The sequence below is a fragment of the Bacillus rossius genome (genome assembly GCF_032445375.1).
Source record: "Bacillus rossius redtenbacheri isolate Brsri chromosome 4 unlocalized genomic scaffold, Brsri_v3 Brsri_v3_scf4_1, whole genome shotgun sequence".
NCBI classification, from domain to species: Eukaryota; Metazoa; Arthropoda; class Insecta; order Phasmatodea; family Bacillidae; genus Bacillus; species Bacillus rossius.
The window spans coordinates 19,905,290-19,924,906 of record NW_026962010.1 but is presented as its reverse complement, the minus strand read 5'-3'; the positions used below and the strand labels follow the sequence as shown (position 1 = coordinate 19,924,906).

The 19,617-nt window shown below is 42.4% G+C and overlaps 1 protein-coding gene across 4 annotated transcripts in view; it reads right to left on the bottom strand.

Moving 5' to 3' along the window:
- Positions 1–19,617, bottom strand: part of LOC134541485 (regulator of G-protein signaling 7) — a 111,493-nt gene that overhangs the window by 43,977 nt on the left and 47,899 nt on the right. For all 4 annotated transcript variants that reach the window (XM_063384973.1, XM_063384972.1, XM_063384975.1 and 1 more), the window contains exon 2: positions 2,940–3,137. In XM_063384973.1, the coding sequence (XP_063241043.1) occupies positions 2,940–3,101 (162 nt within the window). In that variant the 5' untranslated portion in view covers positions 3,102–3,137. The remainder of the gene's footprint in view (positions 1–2,939; positions 3,138–19,617) is intronic.

The window sequence follows — 19,617 nt, the reverse complement described above, 5'->3', positions numbered from 1 at the left end:
GCCGGGGCAGTTCGGCCCGTGCACGTCGCGACGAGGGAGGTCGGGCAGAGGTGACTACGCTCGGGCAAGGGCCCTCCCTGCACGGGCCGGCTTCGGGCCGGGGCAGTTCGGCCCGTGCACGTCGCGACGAGGGAGGTCGGGCAGAGGTGACTACGCTCGGGCAAGGGCCCTCCCTGCACGGGCCGGCTTCGGGCCGGGGCAGTTCGGCCCGTGCACGTCGCGACGAGGGAGGTCGGGCAGAGGTGACTACGCTCGGGCAAGGGCCCTCCCTGCACGGACCGGCTTCGGGCCGGGGCAGTTCGGCCCGTGCACGACGCAGCGAGGGAGGTCGGGCAGAGGTGACTACGCTCGGGCAAGGGCCCTCCCTGCACGGGCCGGCTTCGGGCCGGGGCAGTTCGGCCCGTGCACGTCGCGACGAGGGAGGTCGGGCAGAGGTGACTACGCTCGGGCAAGGGCCCTCCCTGCACGGGCCGGCTTCGGGCCGGGGCAGTTCGTCCCGTGCACGTCGCGACGAGGGAGGTCGGGCAGAGGTGACTACGCTCGGGCAAGGGCCCTCCCTGCACGGGCCGGCTTCTGGCCGGGGCAGTTCGGCCCGTGCACGACGCAGCGAGGGAGGTCGGGCAGAGGTGACTACGCTCGGGCAAGGGCCCTCCCTGCACGGGCCGGCTTCGGGCCGGGGCAGTTCGGCCCGTGCACGTCGCGACGAGGGAGGTCGGGCAGAGGTGACTACGCTCGGGCAAGGGCCCTCCCTGCATGGGCCGGCTTCGGGCCGGGGCAGTTCGGCCCGTGCACGTCGCGACGAGGGAGGTCGGGCAGAGGTGACTACGCTCGGGCAAGGGCCCTCCCTGCACGGGCCGGCTTCGGGCCGGGGCAGTTCGGCCCGTGCACGTCGCGACGAGGGAGGTCGGGCAGAGGTGACTACGCTCGGGCAAGGGCCCTCCCTGCACGGGCCGGCTTCGGTCCGGGGCAGTTCGGCCCGCGCACGTCGCAGCGAAGGAGGTCGGGCAGAGGTGACTACGCTCGGGCAAGGGCCCTCCCTGCACGGGCCGGCTTCGGGCCGGGGCAGTTCGGCCCATGCACGTCGCGACGAGGGAGGTCGGGCAGAGGTGACTACGCTCGGGCAAGGGCCCTCCCTGCACGGGCCGGCTTCGGGCCGGGGCAGTTCGGCCCATGCACGTCGCGACGAGGGAGGTCGGGCAGAGGTGACTACGCTCGGGCAAGGGCCCTCCCTGCACGGGCCGGCTTCTGGCAGGGGCAGTTTGTCCCGTGCACGACGCAGCGAGGGAGGTCGGGCAGAGGTGACTACGCTCGGGCAAGGGCCCTCCCTGCACGGGCCGGCTTCGGGCCGGGGCAGTTCGGCCCGTGCACGTCGCGACGAGGGAGGTCGGGCAGAGGTGACTACGCTCGGGCAAGGGCCCTCCCTGCACGGGCCGGCTTCTGGCCGGGGCAGTTCGTCCCGTGCACGACGCAGCGAGGGAGGTCGGGCAGAGGTGACTACGCTCGGGCAAGGGCCCTCCCTGCACGGGCCGGCTTCGGGCCGGGGCAGTTCGGCCCGTGCACGTCGCGACGAGGGAGGTCGGGCAGAGGTGACTACGCTCGGGCAAGGGCCCTCCCTGCACGGGCCGGCTTCTGGCCGGGGCAGTTCGGCCCGTGCACGACGCAGCGAGGGAGGTCGGGCAGAGGTGACTACGCTCGGGCAAGGGCCCTCCCTGCACGGGCCGGCTTCGGGCCGGGGCAGTTCGGCCCGTGCACGTCGCGACGAGGGAGGTCGGGCAGAGGTGACTACGCTCGGGCAAGGGCCCTCCCTGCACGGGCCGGCTTCTGGCCGGGGCAGTTCGGCCCGTGCACGACGCAGCGAGGGAGGTCGGGCAGAGGTGACTACGCTCGGGCAAGGGCCCTCCCTGCACGGGCCGGCTTCGGGCCGGGGCAGTTCGGCCCGTGCACGTCGCAGCGAGGGAGGTCGGGCAGAGGTGACTACGCTCGGGCAAGGGCCCTCCCTGCACGGGCCGGCTTCGGGCCGGGGCAGTTCGGCCCGTGCACGTCGCGACGAGGGAGGTCGGGCAGAGGTGACTACGCTCGGGCAAGGGCCCTCCCTGCACGGGCCGGCTTCGGGCCGGGGCAGTTCGGCCCGTGCACGTCGCAGCGAGGGAGGTCGGGCAGAGGTGACTACGCTCGGGCAAGGGCCCTCCCTGCACGGGCCGGCTTCGGGCCGGGGCAGTTCGGCCCGTGCACGTCGCAGCGAGGGAGGTCGGGCAGAGGTGACTACGCTCGGGCAAGGGCCCTCCCTGCACGGGCCGGCTTCGGGCCGGGGCAGTTCGTCCCGTGCCGCGCCTTGAGCCTGGCCGAGTCATCGACGAGTCAACGGCTCTCTTTAGTTATGAAGTTATACTTCAGACGTGTCATGAAATAATTATGGGTGAAATTTTATGATGCGCGCGCACCATGCAACGGAATTTTCACATGATAAAAAATGACTACATTAAAAATGTACTACATAAAATTAAAAATTATAAATGTGCTTTTAAATCTGATTGATATTGAATACTGGTCCATATAAGTTTTAAAAAATTATAGTGACCATTAGTGAATATAAACATGTGTTCATAAGTTTTTTCAAGTGTATTTTCCAGTGCATTTATGTAAGAGAGGTTATGTTTCTGTGTGTATAATTTATTTTCTTTATTGAATTAGGATATTTGTTGATTTTCATTATTAATATCATTAAAATTAATTTGAATTATTTTACTACATTAAATATTTAATTTTATACACTTGTTCGTAATAATAGTGAAGTCTGAGTATTTATTTAAATTTTTTAATTTGATTGAATTTATACTTTACCAACTGTACTTATAATATCATTCCAGTCCTCTTATTGTTTAATCTCTATTACTTGTTTGCATGCCGAACTGATGCCAGTGAAGTGCGAGTCGCAGTACCTTCTTGTAGACGAGGTGGTTGGGGGTGTCCTCCGTGCTGGGCGGAGCCTGGGAGGGGTGGGACGGCCCCGCCCCCGCCCCCGCCCCCGCCCCCGCCTGGCCGCCATTGCTGGTGTCCGCCTTGCGCCGGCCGGAGGACCGCTCAGAGCTCATGGTGACCATATCACAGGGCTTCTGGCGGCATCACCGCGGTCACACCTGCGCACACACCACCGCCACCGCTCCTTAACACCTTTTTACACTGCTTGCAAAATGGTTCTGCGCAACCACATTTGGTGATGTGAGGAGGAATTTATACTTTCGCCGTTTTTTACAGTCTCCTCAGGTAGGGCACACACCAACAGTTCCAGCCTCAATTTGGTTAAGGTCTATTACCATTCATGTATCAGAAATTATAATCTTAACACTGAATATAGTAGACATATATTATGCAAATCCTTTTCGAGCAGTTTACATATTGTCTTATTTTATTGAAACTAAATTACGGGCGTTCAATCTCAAAACATTCTCCTTGCTCAAGAGCTCCAATTCAGACATAACAGAGTTAAAATCCAAAATTTGACGCAAAAAAAAACACCTCTGAGCTTAACTATTTATTACTGAGTTAGAATTTGTACAAGTTGTGAAAAAAAATGTTTGGAGTTAAAAAAAATCCAACTATAAGGTTAAAAATATATAACCAATCCTAGTAGGTCTCTCCTGGGGGTGGTATATAGCATTTACATGTTTGTTACGAGTAAGATACGGTGAACGAGAAAAATAATACGGCCTGAACCACCTGATGTTTCAAGCGGGGATCAGGGGCATCATTAGGGATAGACAATTGGGGCGCAATAACAAATTTGATGGGCCAATATTAAGCAGCTGTATTTTCAGTTAAAAACACACTTCACAAGTTATGCCGATGGCATATTGTCGATGTTATAAAATATAATGACCCTCTGAATGTCGGAGTTCAATGCAGAAAGTGCTCGATAGTTCGTTACAGGCACTTTTACATATGCACTGCATCAAATTACAAATTTCCATGTAATAGTGTTAGCAAAAATACCACTGTGTAAATGCCAAACATGTTAAATGTGCGTATCATTCATCTACAGGTTTTCCCTACCCAAAGGGTTTGGACAATAACTATTGTCTGTTTGTTAATTTATATCTCCGTCGCAGCATTGTATATATATATATATATAATGTACATTATATATAGTCAGTGGTCTCAGGCTGGAGCTTCCCTTACAGGAGATACTGTCATTGTACGCTTCAACCAAATGTTGTTTGCTGTTACCCTTCCAGAACCCCGAGGCTGAAGATAGCGTGTGTCACGACATTGGTGATACACCACGTGTATACGAGTAGAGCACCAGCATGAAGAGTGTGCGAGGTACACGCCCAGGTTGAGAATATTCCTCATGTTTTCGAAAGTGCCCCCCCCCCCGCCCCCCCCCCCCGCCGCCCGGTCCCGTAAAGCGTCGAGGTGGCGATGTTTTCAACCTAGTAACTGCTGAAAGAGTATGTATGACAACACGTAATAAAATAAAATTATGACGCGATCTTTTGTTAGTAAAAAACTGTTTTATATCGATGCATATCTTGGTGAAGAAGCGTCTCCAGAAATCTGCCTGCAGTCCAAAGTCGTTCATCAAACCAAAAAAAATAAACGTGGGATTAATTAGGTATATTTATTCTAGTAGCCCTATTATTTTTATAAAAAAAATACATTCGTTTTAATTTCTTATAATCGATAATCTTGTCTTAAGATCCAGTTAATTCACTTACAAGAATAAAATAATATGTACCTAACTCTTGTTATCAGAATACATTATTGTGTTACAAACTAAAATATTCTACAATTATTAATATATCATTTACATGTTAAAAAACATGTGATTTCTGAAACACTTCAGAAATACTGTTAACGTGTTTCAACGGATAACACGGATAAATGTATAAATGAAATTGCTGTGTCACTAATTTAATTACGAACTATAATGAACTTTCGTCGCACAGGTTATTGATTTAGGCCGTGTCCAAATTCACCTGAAGAATGAACTTACACGAACTTTTCCCCGGAAGTGACGTCACAAGACTGTCCGAACCTGAAGTAAAATATGCAGGTATGCAAGAAAACAAACATGTGTGTATCTCGCGTACTTCCAGTTAAAATACAAGTAGCCATCTTGAAAAGCGTTTTGAATGTTGTATCAGTTTGAAAATTTCAGTAAAATAATTTCCACTTCGTATTTTACCAGGATTAACATATTAAATAATAAAAAAAAACATTGAAAGTGTTATAAAATAGTTCAAACAAATACTTGAAAAAAAATATCGACCGAAGATTACGAAGCAAAGGTAGCAAATTTAGTAGATTGCCATAAAAAAAAATTGGTTGTCTGTAAAGTCGGTTTACGGACGATAGTTTAACGTGACAACGTCATAACAAAACATTGATGAAATGATTGCATACTTTTATGAATAAAATTGAATATTTTTTATTGAATTATCACTATTTTGTATGGATACAAAGGAGTGAAATGAAATCTACAATTTAATCGATAAATTTACTTTTATTTGCACTCATTAATTCAAATATGTTTATTACTTTAACGAAGATATTATTTTAACTATAACTTTTATACATGTTTGCTATTTAACTTCTTCCAATTTGTGTTATTCTGTTAAGGATAGGACGATGATAGGAAAAGTAGGAAACGCATGGGAGTGTTTCAAGTTTAATGTGCCTCAAAAAAGTCAAATCGATGGTTGTTCCAATCGAGTGGAAGAGAGATAGACGCGGCGCAAGCGTACAATGAGCATAACGGGACACAGCGTAACGGGACACTTTCGTGCGTGCAGCCGGCGTTCATAGATTTATTAGACGTTGTCGCGTCAAACATATAATATCAGATAACATATATTTTTTTCCCTGGAATAAATATATTTACAAAAACAAATAGTGCGTGTAACTCAGTACACGTGATAGTGAAACTTTTTTTTTTTGTAATTCAAACCTCGACTCTTAAGTGCTCTATATCTCTTTGGCGACAGAGAAGTTTCAAAAGAATGTTTCACGAAAACATTGCATTAAAATTCTGTCTTGGAATCTGTAACTGAAACTTGACTCCGGTCGCGCCCGAAGAAGTTCCTCTGAAAGGCCAGTGGAGACGGCGGAAGGCTGGCTGACGGGCGGGAAGGCAGGTGTGTACTCGCTGCCGAGGCCTCCCGGGGACCTCAGGGGAGCGGGCGACGCGCCGGGCATCTTTATCGCGGATTATCGCGCCGTCCGCGGCTATATTTACCAGGCGTGCGCCCCGCCACGGCCGAGCGCGCGCCTCTGTCCCCCCCGCTTCGGGCCCGCCTGCTCGCGTCACTGCCGGCCTCCACGGCGTCTCCCTCTCTGCACGACGCTACCTGCGCCCTCTCACCACACACACACACACACACACACAACTTCCTTAATGTGCTTCCAAAACATTTTGAAGTGAAACTTCTTCGGGCAGAATTTCAATGCAAAGTTTACGTGAAACATTGTTTTGAAATGTTTTTGACGCCAAAGAGATAAAAGAGCACTTACAAGTCGAATTGTTGGATTGCCAAAGAAGTTTCACCATCACATGTGTTGAGTTGCACGCACTCTCTTTTTTTTTTCGTGTAAATAAATTTATTCCAGCAAATAAAAATATATATTATCTGATTAATGCAACGTTTTCGTGAAACAAGAACAGAGAAAAGGCACTTAGCCAAAGATATAGAAAGAGAGCACTTTGCTATATACGTTGCTGGGCTCTCCTCTTTGTGCAAGGATTCATCTCCCGTAGAAAAATGAACCGAGATATATAGATGAACGAAAGAATAAGATAGTGTGCGCATGCGCTTGTTTCAGAAAATAGATATAGGTATCCTATACAGTCGGCTGTGCGTGCATATAATTTTATATTTTGCTAACAGCGTGCTCGCGTTTCTCCCTGTTCAACCAGCAGCGTAGAGAGCGCTGTTGAGACAGTCCCTGCATTTCCCGCATAAATAACGCTACCTGTTATGAATTTCATAATTTTTTCAGAGATTTGGCGTTTTCCAAATTACAGAATTGTTTGAATAAACAGTAACAAAGACAGTTTTTATTTATGTTGTATTTCAACAGCGAGAAATACTTATTTAGAAAATTGTCTCTCTCTCTGTTTCAAACACTTCTTTGTCAAATTATCTTTAAATGTATCTATGATAAAAAAAAATTGGTTGTCTGTAAAGTCGGTTTACGGACGATAGTTTAACGTGACAACGTCATAGCAAAACATTGATGAAATGATTGATCCAGAAGAAAAGGAAATATATTCGGCCAGAGACTGAGCCGTAATAGGTTTTTGCAACCAAACCATTTAGGCATTAAAAATATTATATTCTTTGAGGAAGAATTTTTTTTTAAATTTTTCAATCTTTTGTATGATAAAATCTACCTCTGCATACTTTTATGAATAAAATTGAATCATTTTTATTGAATTATCACTATTTTGTATGGATACAAAGGAGTGAAATGAAATGTACAGTTAAATTAATAAATTTACTTTTATTTGCATTAAGTAATTCAAATATATTTATTACTTTTGAAATGTTATATGCTCCGTATTTATTTTATAAGTACAAAAAAAAATTTCACACCTGCCGGGATTCGAACCGACAACCCAACAATTAGAAGACAGCGCCGCTGATCGCTCAGACACAAGGCCATATTTGATAATATAAATTTTCAGATGATATATATACATTTATAAAAATTTTGTTCACAGTAGGGGAATACTATTATTTCGTTTTTATAACTCGATTTTATAACAAATACGCATCCCAAATACACCAAACTTATTTATAATGTGTTACAATATGTTTTAAAACATTGTGCAAAAGATCCTGGTTGTAATTTGAATTATTATGTGTAACTGTAAAACACCATTGTTGGTTCAAAACGTATTTGAATATTCAACATTACTTTTAAATAACTGTACCGATTGTGCTGAAAATCGGTGGACCATCGTTAAATTACATAATATTAATAATTCAAACGACAAAAATATGATTGAAAAGTCAAATTGATGGTCGTTCCAATCGAGTGGAAGAGAGATGCCACGCATGCGTAGGCCCTACAATGAGCATGAAGAGAGATACCACGCATGCGTACAATGAGCAAATAGGACACATCCGTAGTGGGACATCCGTAGTGGGACACTTTTTCGTGCGTGCAGCCGGCGTTCATTGATTTATTAGACGTTGTCACGTCAAAAATTTTGTGTGCTTGGAGTCCATGCACGACAGAAGTGAAACGTCTTGCTTATTAGGTATGCATAGATAAATTATTAGTATCTTTTTATCGAAAAATAATAATTTAGAATATAAGAATGCCAGTATGATCTCAAATAATAAAAACATGCTAAAATAACACTTTTTAACAATAATTACTTACACAAGTAATTATAATAATAATATGTAGATGCAATAACTATATTTTCTTGCGAATATGGCCCTGGCACGGTGTACAAAAATAAGCCTTAACCCCTTTGTGTTGCACTCTGCCCAAGTCGGAGTGATATCATGCTTATTAAAAAATATTATATATATATATGCATACATATGCTATCCAGATGGGAAATGAAAATTTAATGTAAAATTTGTAAGTGAAGAGTGAAAGTCGAAGTTAAATAGAATGGCCTGCTTCAGCCGGTGGAAATAACTAAGAGTGAGAGGTGATTGGTGAGGGGTGAGAGGTGAGAGGTGCAGGTGTAAAAAAGCGGCGGCAGTCGGACGCTCATTTGTTTAGTTCCAAAGAGCGCCTAATGATCTCCGCTGCACACGGGAGGGGAGCGGGGAAGCCATGCCACTCCGCGCACAGCTGGAGGGAGGTAAGCGGGAGGAAGGGGGAGGAAACCGGCGAGATGCAGGAACGTAATTTGGCGACTTCCTCATTAGCGTCTGTACCACACGTTCTTTTGCAGCCAAGCACGTTCACTTGCTCGGTTCCCGGTTAATATTTTTTGTTTTGTTTTTACACTGGGGCTTAACGTCTCTTCCACAGCGAGGGCATCAGAGACGGCAACACCCAACGACACAGAAGCTGTTTCGGGAAACTATGGAACCCAGGAACACCATGGCTGGATCGGGATTCCAGCGCATGTCCTCTGAGGTGCAGGCCACTGTTACACCACCGCGCCTCTTCGCGCGGCTAGTCGAGCGGACGGCTGTCCTAACTTTAGGCTAGGTTAGGTTAGGTTAGGTTATGTTAAACATAACCTAACCTAACCTAACCTAGCCTAACCTAACGAGGCATGGCCAGAAGGGTGGGCCCCGCTCACACGCCCAAGTCTCCTGGACACCCCACAGAAGCCGGGCAGATGGGCTGTCGTCTCAGTTCTGCCATCTATACTAATATAACAAGGCTGAAGAGTTTGTTTGTTTGGACGCGCTGATCTCTGGAACTACCAGTCGGGTTTGAAAAATTATTTTTGCATTTGATAGCCCAATTCTTGAGGAAGGTTGTGGACTATTTAACATCACGCTATGAACTTTAGGAGCCGAAAGAAACAAATCAGAAAAAAACTAAGCAAAAACGATGTAATAGCACGGGAGGGCGATGCGATGTGGTGGAGGTGGGAAACAATACTGTTAGTTCCATAGATATATTAGTATAAATAATTTTCGTAACAAAAGAAAGTGTTTTGACAAAATTTAATATTCTTCTGCCAATAAAACAGTTCTTCAAGTGAAATAAATCGCTGATTTTTTTTCTGTTTTGATTATTTTGTTTAATTTATCAAAAATTTTGAGACTTTTGCGTGACAATGAAACGGGAGATGAGCGTATCAAGAGGTTGGATAGTCAACGTAACATTACCGAACAAAGCAGGCTTAGTGAATAGAGTGCTGAACGTTCTCAGCGTTTGATTGAACAGAATGTACGAACTGCTGCAAACCGTGCTCGAAGATCAAGTATTGAACGTTCTCAGCGTTGAACCCAAAAACGAACGAGGTCAAATGTTATTAGAGCACGAAACCAACCCAAATTACTAATTAATAATTTGTTTATGACTAATGCAGATTATTCCTAGATAAATGACGACATTGGCAGAATCAATAATATTTGCAACAATTACCAAGCATATAAATGGAAAACTGAAGCGCTTGGTTTATGTTTCAGCAATGGTAAAGTAAATACAGTATCTCTAAAATTCCGGAAGAAACACAGTTTCGAAATAATTATTATTATGTATATATTCAGCTCAAAACATTTTTTAGGTCATACATAGTCATCTTAAAAGAGTTTCTGAATTACATAGATCCTATCCCCTGCTCTTCCCACATGGAGATGATGGGTACTGCATCCAACATTCAACAACAACAACAACAACAACAACAACAACAACAACAACAACAACAAGAAAACGGTGCTGCACGACCTAATACAGTATCATGTATACATTTGTATGCTTTCAGGCTTATCGTTAGAACAAATTATATGAACAGTTTACATTATTTCAGAGGATTGTCGATATGGCAGCAAAAATTATATCTGAATGGCTTGAATTTATAAGAAGGATTCAAAGAAAATTGAGAGCTGATGAATACATTCATCTACAAGATGCTGTTGCAAATGATAAAAAATTTTTAATGCTTCTAATATAGGTCAGTATGTTATATAGCCTGCTTCGTTCACAAGAACGATATATGAATGAAAAGAGCCAAGATGCCATGATATATGTAAGAAACTTTGGGATACCAGTACTTTTTAACACCTTCACCTGTAATCCAAATTGGCCAAAAATTAATATTAATTTATTTCCATATCAAAAATCGCAAGAAATATATGAATTGATTTCAAGTGTTTTTCATTTAAAACAAAAAAATAGACTTCTTAACAATAAAATTAATTTTTGGACTAACTAAGGACTTTGTTTATAGCATTGAAATTCAGAAAAGAGGTTTACTGCATGCTCACATTTTGCTATATCTTACAAACAAAATGCAACCAGATTCCATAGACGACATAATGTGGGCTGAAATATTCGATACACAACAAGATCCCGGACTTTACAACATTGTAATGAAAAACGTGATCAATGGCCCTTGTGGACCAAATAACCCAACATCACAGTGTATGATAGAAAACACGTGTTCCAAAAAACCAATTAGATTTACATCTGAGACATCAAACTGGTGATATTGGTTACCCAACCTATAGACGTAGCGCTGCAGTTAGCGGGGAAATATAGGTGTATTGCATTTGAGGGAAACTGAAATGAATGTAGACAATAGGTGTGTTGTCCCTTATAATCGAGTTTTATTACGAATTTTCAACGCACACATTAACGTGGAATTTTGCCAGTCAGTCCAAGCTATAAAATATATATACAAATACTTTCATAAAGGTTCTGATCAAGCCACATTCACTTTGCACAATAATAACCATGAAGTAAAACATATCATAATGGTCATTATATTAGCATTTCTGAAGCTATTTGGAGAATATTTCAGTTATCTATTCATGAAAACTTCCCAGCAGTCGTTCATTTAGCAGTCCATTTGCAAAATAGACAAATAATTGATTTTAATGTTAGAAACCTTCATGGTCGCGTTAATAATCCTCCTGCATCGACTCTGGATTTTTCTAGCTCTGCAGAAACGACAATTAGGCAACAACTTTGTTGTACCATGAAGTGCCCCAATATTACACCCGGGAAAGAAATACATTTTCAAAAAGAAAACATGGCCAAGATGGCCATGGTTACCATGGTGTAAAATAAGACGCAGTTTTAGGCCATGTTTATAATGTTCATCCAAATCAAACAGAATGTTTTTACTTAACAATAGTATTAATGAATGTGCGCTGAGCAACTTCTTTCGAAAATATTAGAATTGTTAATGGCAATATTTTGGCAACATACTTATCATAGCGCTTGCAAATGATAAAGATTACTAGGAGGAGATGGAAAATGGTAAAATACTCTTTCAGACGAAGCTATTTCTGAGTCAGAAACTAAACTTAGAAAGTTATTTGCTATCATCCTAATATTTTGCCATCCCCCAGAGCCAACCAAATTATGGGAAAAAACTGTAATAATTTGTGTGCAGACATATTAAATAGAGTTCGAAACGAAGATCATAACCGCTAATGCAATGCTCATTGGGCAAGGTCTTGCAAGATGAAAGCCTAATAATATGGGATGAGTGCACTATGACTCATAGAGCTCACGTGGGGGCCTTAGATACAACTTTCAGAGACATAAGAAGCTCAAATAAAGTTATGGGTGGAATTATTTTGATGTTTTCAGGTGATTTCATACAAACATTGCCTGAAATAGTTAGGGGAACTAGAGCAGATATTAAATTTTGATTAAAATCGTCTACATTTTGGAAGTCTGTTGAACACTTGAAGCTTAATACCAACATGAAGAGTCACTTAGGTGGAGGAAGCACAGATTTCCCAATAACGCTCCTTTTGATTTATGACAAGAAATTACCTGAATCAGTCAAAACATTGCCATTGATTAAGACCTTGTTGAGATCCAGACCAACATTGAATAACTTATCTCTAATGTGTATCCGGTTGTGGCCAATATCAATGGGAAAAAAAATTATAAATGTATGTGTGAGAGGTCAATTTTAGCTGCCAGAATTATAAGCTTTGACATCAATGAAAAAATAATGTCTAAACTACCAGGCATCATCGTATACTACCTTGCCATTGATACCGTCATGGATAAAGAAGACGCCGTACATTACCCTCAATCCGTGTGGGCTACCCACACATTCGTTGAAATTAAAAATTAGCATTTCAATTTGTTTTTATTATGTAACCTTAGACCACCAAATTTATGCAAGGAACCAGACTTCAAGTGAAATTTCTTAGAAATAATGTCATAGTAGCTATAGTTTAGACTGGGTCAGCAGTTGGGCAAACGGTACTAATACCCCGCATTCCGATGATACCCACCGATTTACCATTTAGTTTGAAAAGTTTAAAATTTCATGTGAAGGTATCGTTTGCAGTCACTATAAATAAAGCAGGGAGACAAATTTTTTAGGTATGTAGAATATATTTCAGAGAATACTTTTTTTCCCCCCATAGACTTATGTTGCCTTATCGAGATCAGGTTGCGGAGAAAAACCAATATATACTAATACCATACGAAAATATTACTAAAAATATTTTATGTGCTGAAGAACTCTAAATAATTTATAAATAATCAGAGTTATTTTAAATAATTTAGTATATGCAAGATATTATTTGTGTTTACTTAGTATGTAACATTTTTATGTAAAAATAAAAATAAAACTGACAAAAGTATGTCTTTATACACATGTCATTTATACAAAAAAATTATAAATAAATAAATAACGACCGAAAAGCCCAGCGAAGCGGGTACTCGCAGCTAGTAGGTTTATAAGGCAGCAGAAATCACACTTAAGAACCAGCAGGAACATTCTAAACCATAGTTTGATATGTAACAGTTGACGTGTTGCGTATGGTGGTTCGTACCGCCACACATGTTTTCTCAGTGTAGTGATGTCACACTGTGTCACGTCCTAAAGAGAATACACACAAGACAAGCAAGAGAGGGTTCACTAGGTCAACGTCGAAGAAATTTATATTGACGTCGCTATTGCAACTAGGGATGCAAAATCGCTCTTAAAAACATCGATATCACGAACATCGATGTTCAAACGAAAAAGCATCGATGTTAAAAAAACATCGTTCTGACAACCGATACATCGATGTTTTAACCGATGTTTTTAAATATCAGGAAAAACATGCCAAAATGATTTAAATTATAGTATGTAGCGAAAAACCATACCTACTACAGGTCCACAATATCCACAAGATAGCTGTGAAAGTTGAGCGGTGACCGTAAAATTATATAGCGGAGAAATAACGATAAAGGTGTACTGCACTGCCCTTAAGTGGTTTCAAGATTCTGTATCGGTTGTTTTATGCCTAAAAATTACTCCAAAAACACGCCTTTTAGCCATTTTCACTCTACTAAAAACACAGTTTAAAAACTTAATCCGCATTCAAAAGTACCTTTCGGTATTCAGCGAACACTTAAATGCTTTTCGTAAACATACCCCACTCGGATATCTTGAGTAGTTTTCAAATCACGTTTTTCCTGAAGCTCTGTGCACCGTATGCAGGGGCGTAGCCAGTAGGGGGGGGGGGGGGGGGTTAGGGGGTTCAACCCCCCCCCCCTTAGCACCAAATCTTTAATTAAATTTCTTATTCATCACTCAAATAATTTCATATTAAAAATTAATAAAATTTTTACCATTACAATATTTAAATTTAAGTACCGAAAACTGCTGAAATAGCACTATTTTACACCTTAAAATCCAAATTTTCCCGGGGAAGGACCCCCGGACCACCCACTTTAATACAGGGGGGGGGGGGGGCCATGCTTCTTAACACCCCCCATACACAAATCCTGGCTACGCCACTGACCGTATGTGTGCCCGGGCAGCCTGCAGTTAAGACACAGGCTTACTTAAAATAAAATTACCCTTATTTTTTATGTTTTTAGTTATCATTTCGTGAATATATTGTAAATAGTACAGATCATGAGAGATCTATCTATCCAAAAACCATTGCGATACGACATTTAGTTTTCAAGAAACTTTTTTTTAAATTTTCGATACTTATAAAACTTACATTTTTAAGTATAAATAAATGTTGTAAACGCTAAACCATTTTGGTTGGTATCCTTATTTTTTTTACAGTATTTGAAGAAGTCTATATTCATTAAAAAAATAACTATTTTTTACACAATTTATTTTTAATTGGAAAAAAAAAATAGGGAAAAAGCATGAAGTGTATGTGCAGGTTTAAAATGTAACATTAATTTTCTCGATAGAGCTAGCGAGACCGTATCGGTACCAATTAATAGCTTGTATGTACAAAAAGCTATGAAATTGTCCATAAAGTCTCGCTGCTTTTATCCTTATATTTTTCAAAATTTAAAAGAAAATTCTTGTGTAAGCAAATTTTTTTTAACGGTACCTATTTATTTTTTCCAAATGATTTTACACATCTTAAAGTACTGGGAAAAAATTGATACTGAAATCAACCAAATAGTTCAGTAGGTGTTTACAACATTTTTGATACCTACTTAAAAATGTAGGTTTTTATAGTAAGTATATAGATAGTTAAAAAATTGTATCTTAAAAACTAAACGTATCGTAATGTTTTTTTATATATTCAATAAATATTCATGAAATGATAGCCAAAATATTATAAAAAACTAGGGTAATTTTAATGATGAACGATGTCGATGTTTTAGACTTTTTCGTCGATGCATCGGCGATGTATCGCTCTTCAAAACATCGATGCTAACATCGATGTTTCATGAACGATACATCGATGTTTTGAAAACATCGATGTATCGTTTGCATCCCTAATTGCAACTTACTTTTTGTGCGATTAATGTTAAGACTTGGCAACACTACTTCCGTGAGGCCCTCCTTTTCCCCGCGTCTCCTTCCGCCAAGGGCCATCCTTCCTTGTAGAAATTGGTCGGACACTGGCGAAGTCTGCAAGTCCTGGCTACAACGGCGCTAAAGAACTCAGAATGCCATCATCTTGTAAAGTCTAGCCCAAGTCTAGCCCACGAAGGGGTCAGAACTCAGTCACTCGCTGGGACGTAAGCGTGATATTTTGGAATGGTAACCCTGATACTGCAAGTCCTTGTCACGTGGCTTACGATGTGTTTTTTTTCCTGTTTCCTACTCCCCCCCCCCCACCCATATGTTACGAGCACACTCGACATCAGCCAGAGTTATCAGTTCAATCGGAAACCACAACATGAAGTTATCTGTGAATCACTCGGTCGATACCTCGACATTGCCTGCAAACCATCCTGTGAGCGGTGTGTCCGACAATGTTGCCGCTAGAGAGTTTGTTCCACACATAGAGTATAGTACAGAGTAGATGGCGAACACTGTTGCCAGATTGATACTAACCGTGTTGTTAAAATTAAAAGTTAATTATACTATTTCTTGATTTTTCTAAGACCATAAATTAGTATCTACCACCAGTAAGTATTATTACAGTTGTAGTCATTCTGACATAACATTAATTAAATGCTAAACACCAATTATTATTTCACAGGAGAAACTATATGTAACAGTTAGTCACTATTAATAACGAGGCATTCCACGAAAGTATGTGCAATGCTGAAAAGAGCCAAACTTCTTAAAACACATAATATAAACAAAGTGTTAACAAAAAATGGTTGAAATCAAGATGGCGTATTCTCCTTAAGAATAAAAAAATGGATATTATCAGGTGATACTCTTGATGAAATACAGCAGAAAAGTGTATTCCCACAATTCTCATTCCACATTTTACATTTAAATTTTTTTTTCGATACATTAAACAAATTTTCATAACATTACAAAGTTGTGTATGAAACCTTTGCACTCTATGACATGCATCTGGCAAGCAGGGCGCACCGAAAACAAGGACGGCGCTAGTGGCATTGGAAAGAGTGTAAATGGCCATTTAATTGGGGAAGCCTACAACTCACGTAGTTTCGGATTAAAAATTTTTTTTTCCTAACCTAACTAAAACTAAGTATATTTTGGAGGGGTCCGGGTTAGGGAGGGACCTAGGTGCGTCTCAGGCCGAAGCCTATACGCCTAGTCATGCTGGGATTAGCCATGCAGGGAGAGGGTCGCATGCATCATGTGCTAGGAGGGGATTGCCAGCCATGGCAGCGATTGGCGCCATGACTAACTCCCCTCACTCTTAAATCTAGACTATAACTAGAGATAGGTTGGGCCCAGGTAAAACCTGCATAGACACAGGGAAAACCCTGGGCACATTCATGCGGGATGCAAATTGGCATGCATTACGTGTAGGAATTTACAGGAGACAGAGGATGGTCTGGATGAAGTGTTGGACAGAGTAGAAAAGAGTCTACCATGCGGGGGTTGGGCACTTGGACTCGTAGTCCGCTTTGCTAATTGTCCAGTACTGGATGTAGTTTCGGTTCCCTGCAAGAATTTCCGAAGATTTCCGAAGTTTTGCGTTTTGGTAAATCAGAAGTTTCCAATGAAAACAAGCATGTTGTGACTGACCTGACCTGACCTGACCTGACCTGACCTGACCTGACCTAACCCAACCCTTCGATTTTTTAAATTTCAATTTTTGAGAGAAATCCGAAGTCGCACGAACGTGGTAGGGAACCGAAACTACGTGAGTTGTAGGCTTCCCATTTAATTGCGCAGCCCTAGCCAAGGATGATATGCGCTAAAGGGACGCGCATCACAAGTGATATCGCCGGCCCTCAATCGAGTTGAGTGACGCGAAGCGCTGCACAAGGGACTTATTTGCCCGCGTGCCAACGACATCCCCCCCCCCCCTCAAGAACCAGGGACGCAACTAGTGGGGCAGACGGGGCTTGTACCCCGGGCGCCGCATCTGGAGGGGGGGGGGGGGGGGTGGTTTAACTGCACTGGCAGAGTAACGTTTACTATAGATGTTTACTTGAATATCGTATGTTGGAGGGCAGATGAACTGAACTATTTGTATTGAAAGATACAGACATGTATATCGTCCAGTAATTTTTCACGTGTTGTCCAACTAGCGATATATTTAAAATGTAATGACTGCAAATAAATTTATTTATTTACCATCTAAGTTCATTAAAAAATATTTGGAATAGTGGAATTAATATGTGGTGGCGATATGAGGTGTTGTCGGGAAAGGTTTAGGTTTGGTTGGTTTGAAAAAAAAAGGTGCGGTGGGGGGGGGGGGGGGGGGCAAAATGATATCTTTCCCCGGGTGGAAACTAGTTCAGTTACGTTCCTACCCAGAACACGCAAACACCCCCCCCCCCCCCCGGGTACGATACAAGAGTGTGGGGTGCACCTAAAATAATATGCACGATGTCTCTGGTCTCTCACACACTAAATTCCCGGTTATCTGTTTGACAGTTTGGCGGCACGACATACTTTAACGTATCGCAATGGGCTCTGTGTCGTGAGTCACAATGCTACAGTGACTAGACTTTAAGAATCATCAGTCAATTTGGCCACATTTGAGAACTTAGGTAAAGAATCCAAAAGGGTCCAAGTTCAAGCACCGAATAACAAGTAGTCGCGTTATTTGAATGATTCTTGCAGTGAGGAAGATTGATTTAAAACATTATTTTGGACACACGCTATTCTATATTTACACAGTAAGTCACAGATATAACATGAAGAACGGGCGGCACAGAGAATTCAGTGGAATGATTTAAAACAATACTACCACACAGATGCAACGAGAACAGTAGATACAAACACCAACCTTGGACTACACAGAGACCAACAGAGGAACCCAACGATAGTACTAGACATTATCTTCTGGACAACGCAGCAATTCAGCGACGCACAGACGAACCCTGCGATGAAGATATAAATATATATTCTGACGAAACAACGATTACAAATGGAAGAAAACAATAGACAAAACAGCTGCGACGTTTCGGCACCTCAGATCTGTTCCCATCATCAGGCCATCATCAGGCCCTTCATATTTTCTCCATGACATACAGTGTAAACTTGTAGTAATGTTTGAAATGTTGAAACAGCATGTTACGTGAAGCAAACCTGCGTCAAGTACACTTCCACGAAGTGTAGACGCAGCCAGGGCGTCGAGGGAGCGAGACTGCAGGACTGGAGTGCCCTCACAACTATAGTTCCAAGAACTGCCGGTGTTCCTGACTGCGAGCCGTCCCAGGGAGCTCAGACCTGGCGCAGGGTTCTACCCCTGGGTCACGGTGGCTGTGATACTGGACTTTCCTCGCACGGAGTGGCCGTGAAGGAATGTCCCAGTTCCAATGGTTCATTATAACAGTTTAATTTGGACTATTCACAACAAACCATACATCAAATCGAAGGCAAACTAACCTAATTTTTCTTACAATTGTTCACTATGTGCACCTATCAGTTAAACGGCACATTTCCGAACTTAAAAGTTATATTCTTCCCACACTTTGGTTAACAAGTCCGGAGTAATGAAAGCAATAACACCTTCAATTCTGTGTCTCAACTCTGGAAAATCATTAGGCTGCGGCGGAACGCAGGCATTAAACTGTAAACGAAACGCAGTTTGAACTGAAATCACAGATTCCCTCTTAACAAATTGCAGAACATAAAACGCTTTACGCTCAGGAGTCGCCATTTTGCGCAGGTGGCGCTGCAAGCGAGAAAACAACAAAGCAGTACTCGCGCAAGCGCTTATCTAAAACTGTTTGGGTTACTCTTTAATTGTGACGTTGAACCAACACAATCTACAACGCTTATAGTTGATAATATTAAAATGTATAACTAAGACATTCTTTTGTCTGTACTTTCTGAACTACGCCTGCATAAGTCGACAAACTCGCAGTTTCAGACTACCTTCTTGAAGTATCCTTTAGTTTGAAGCTTCCTTGAAAGGTTCATCTTTAAGGATGTCAGCCAATTTTGTTGACCTTCTGAAAAGTTGCAAGGATATTTACACGGGGTGTCCACAAATACCTAGTGAACCTATTTCAGAACTTCTTCAGGACTTTAATAGAACTGTCTTACAGTTGTTTTATATCACAGGAATACTGTTTGCAAATGACAGACAAAATTAAACTTAATATGAAATGAAAATACATTTCGCAAAAACGTGCCATGTA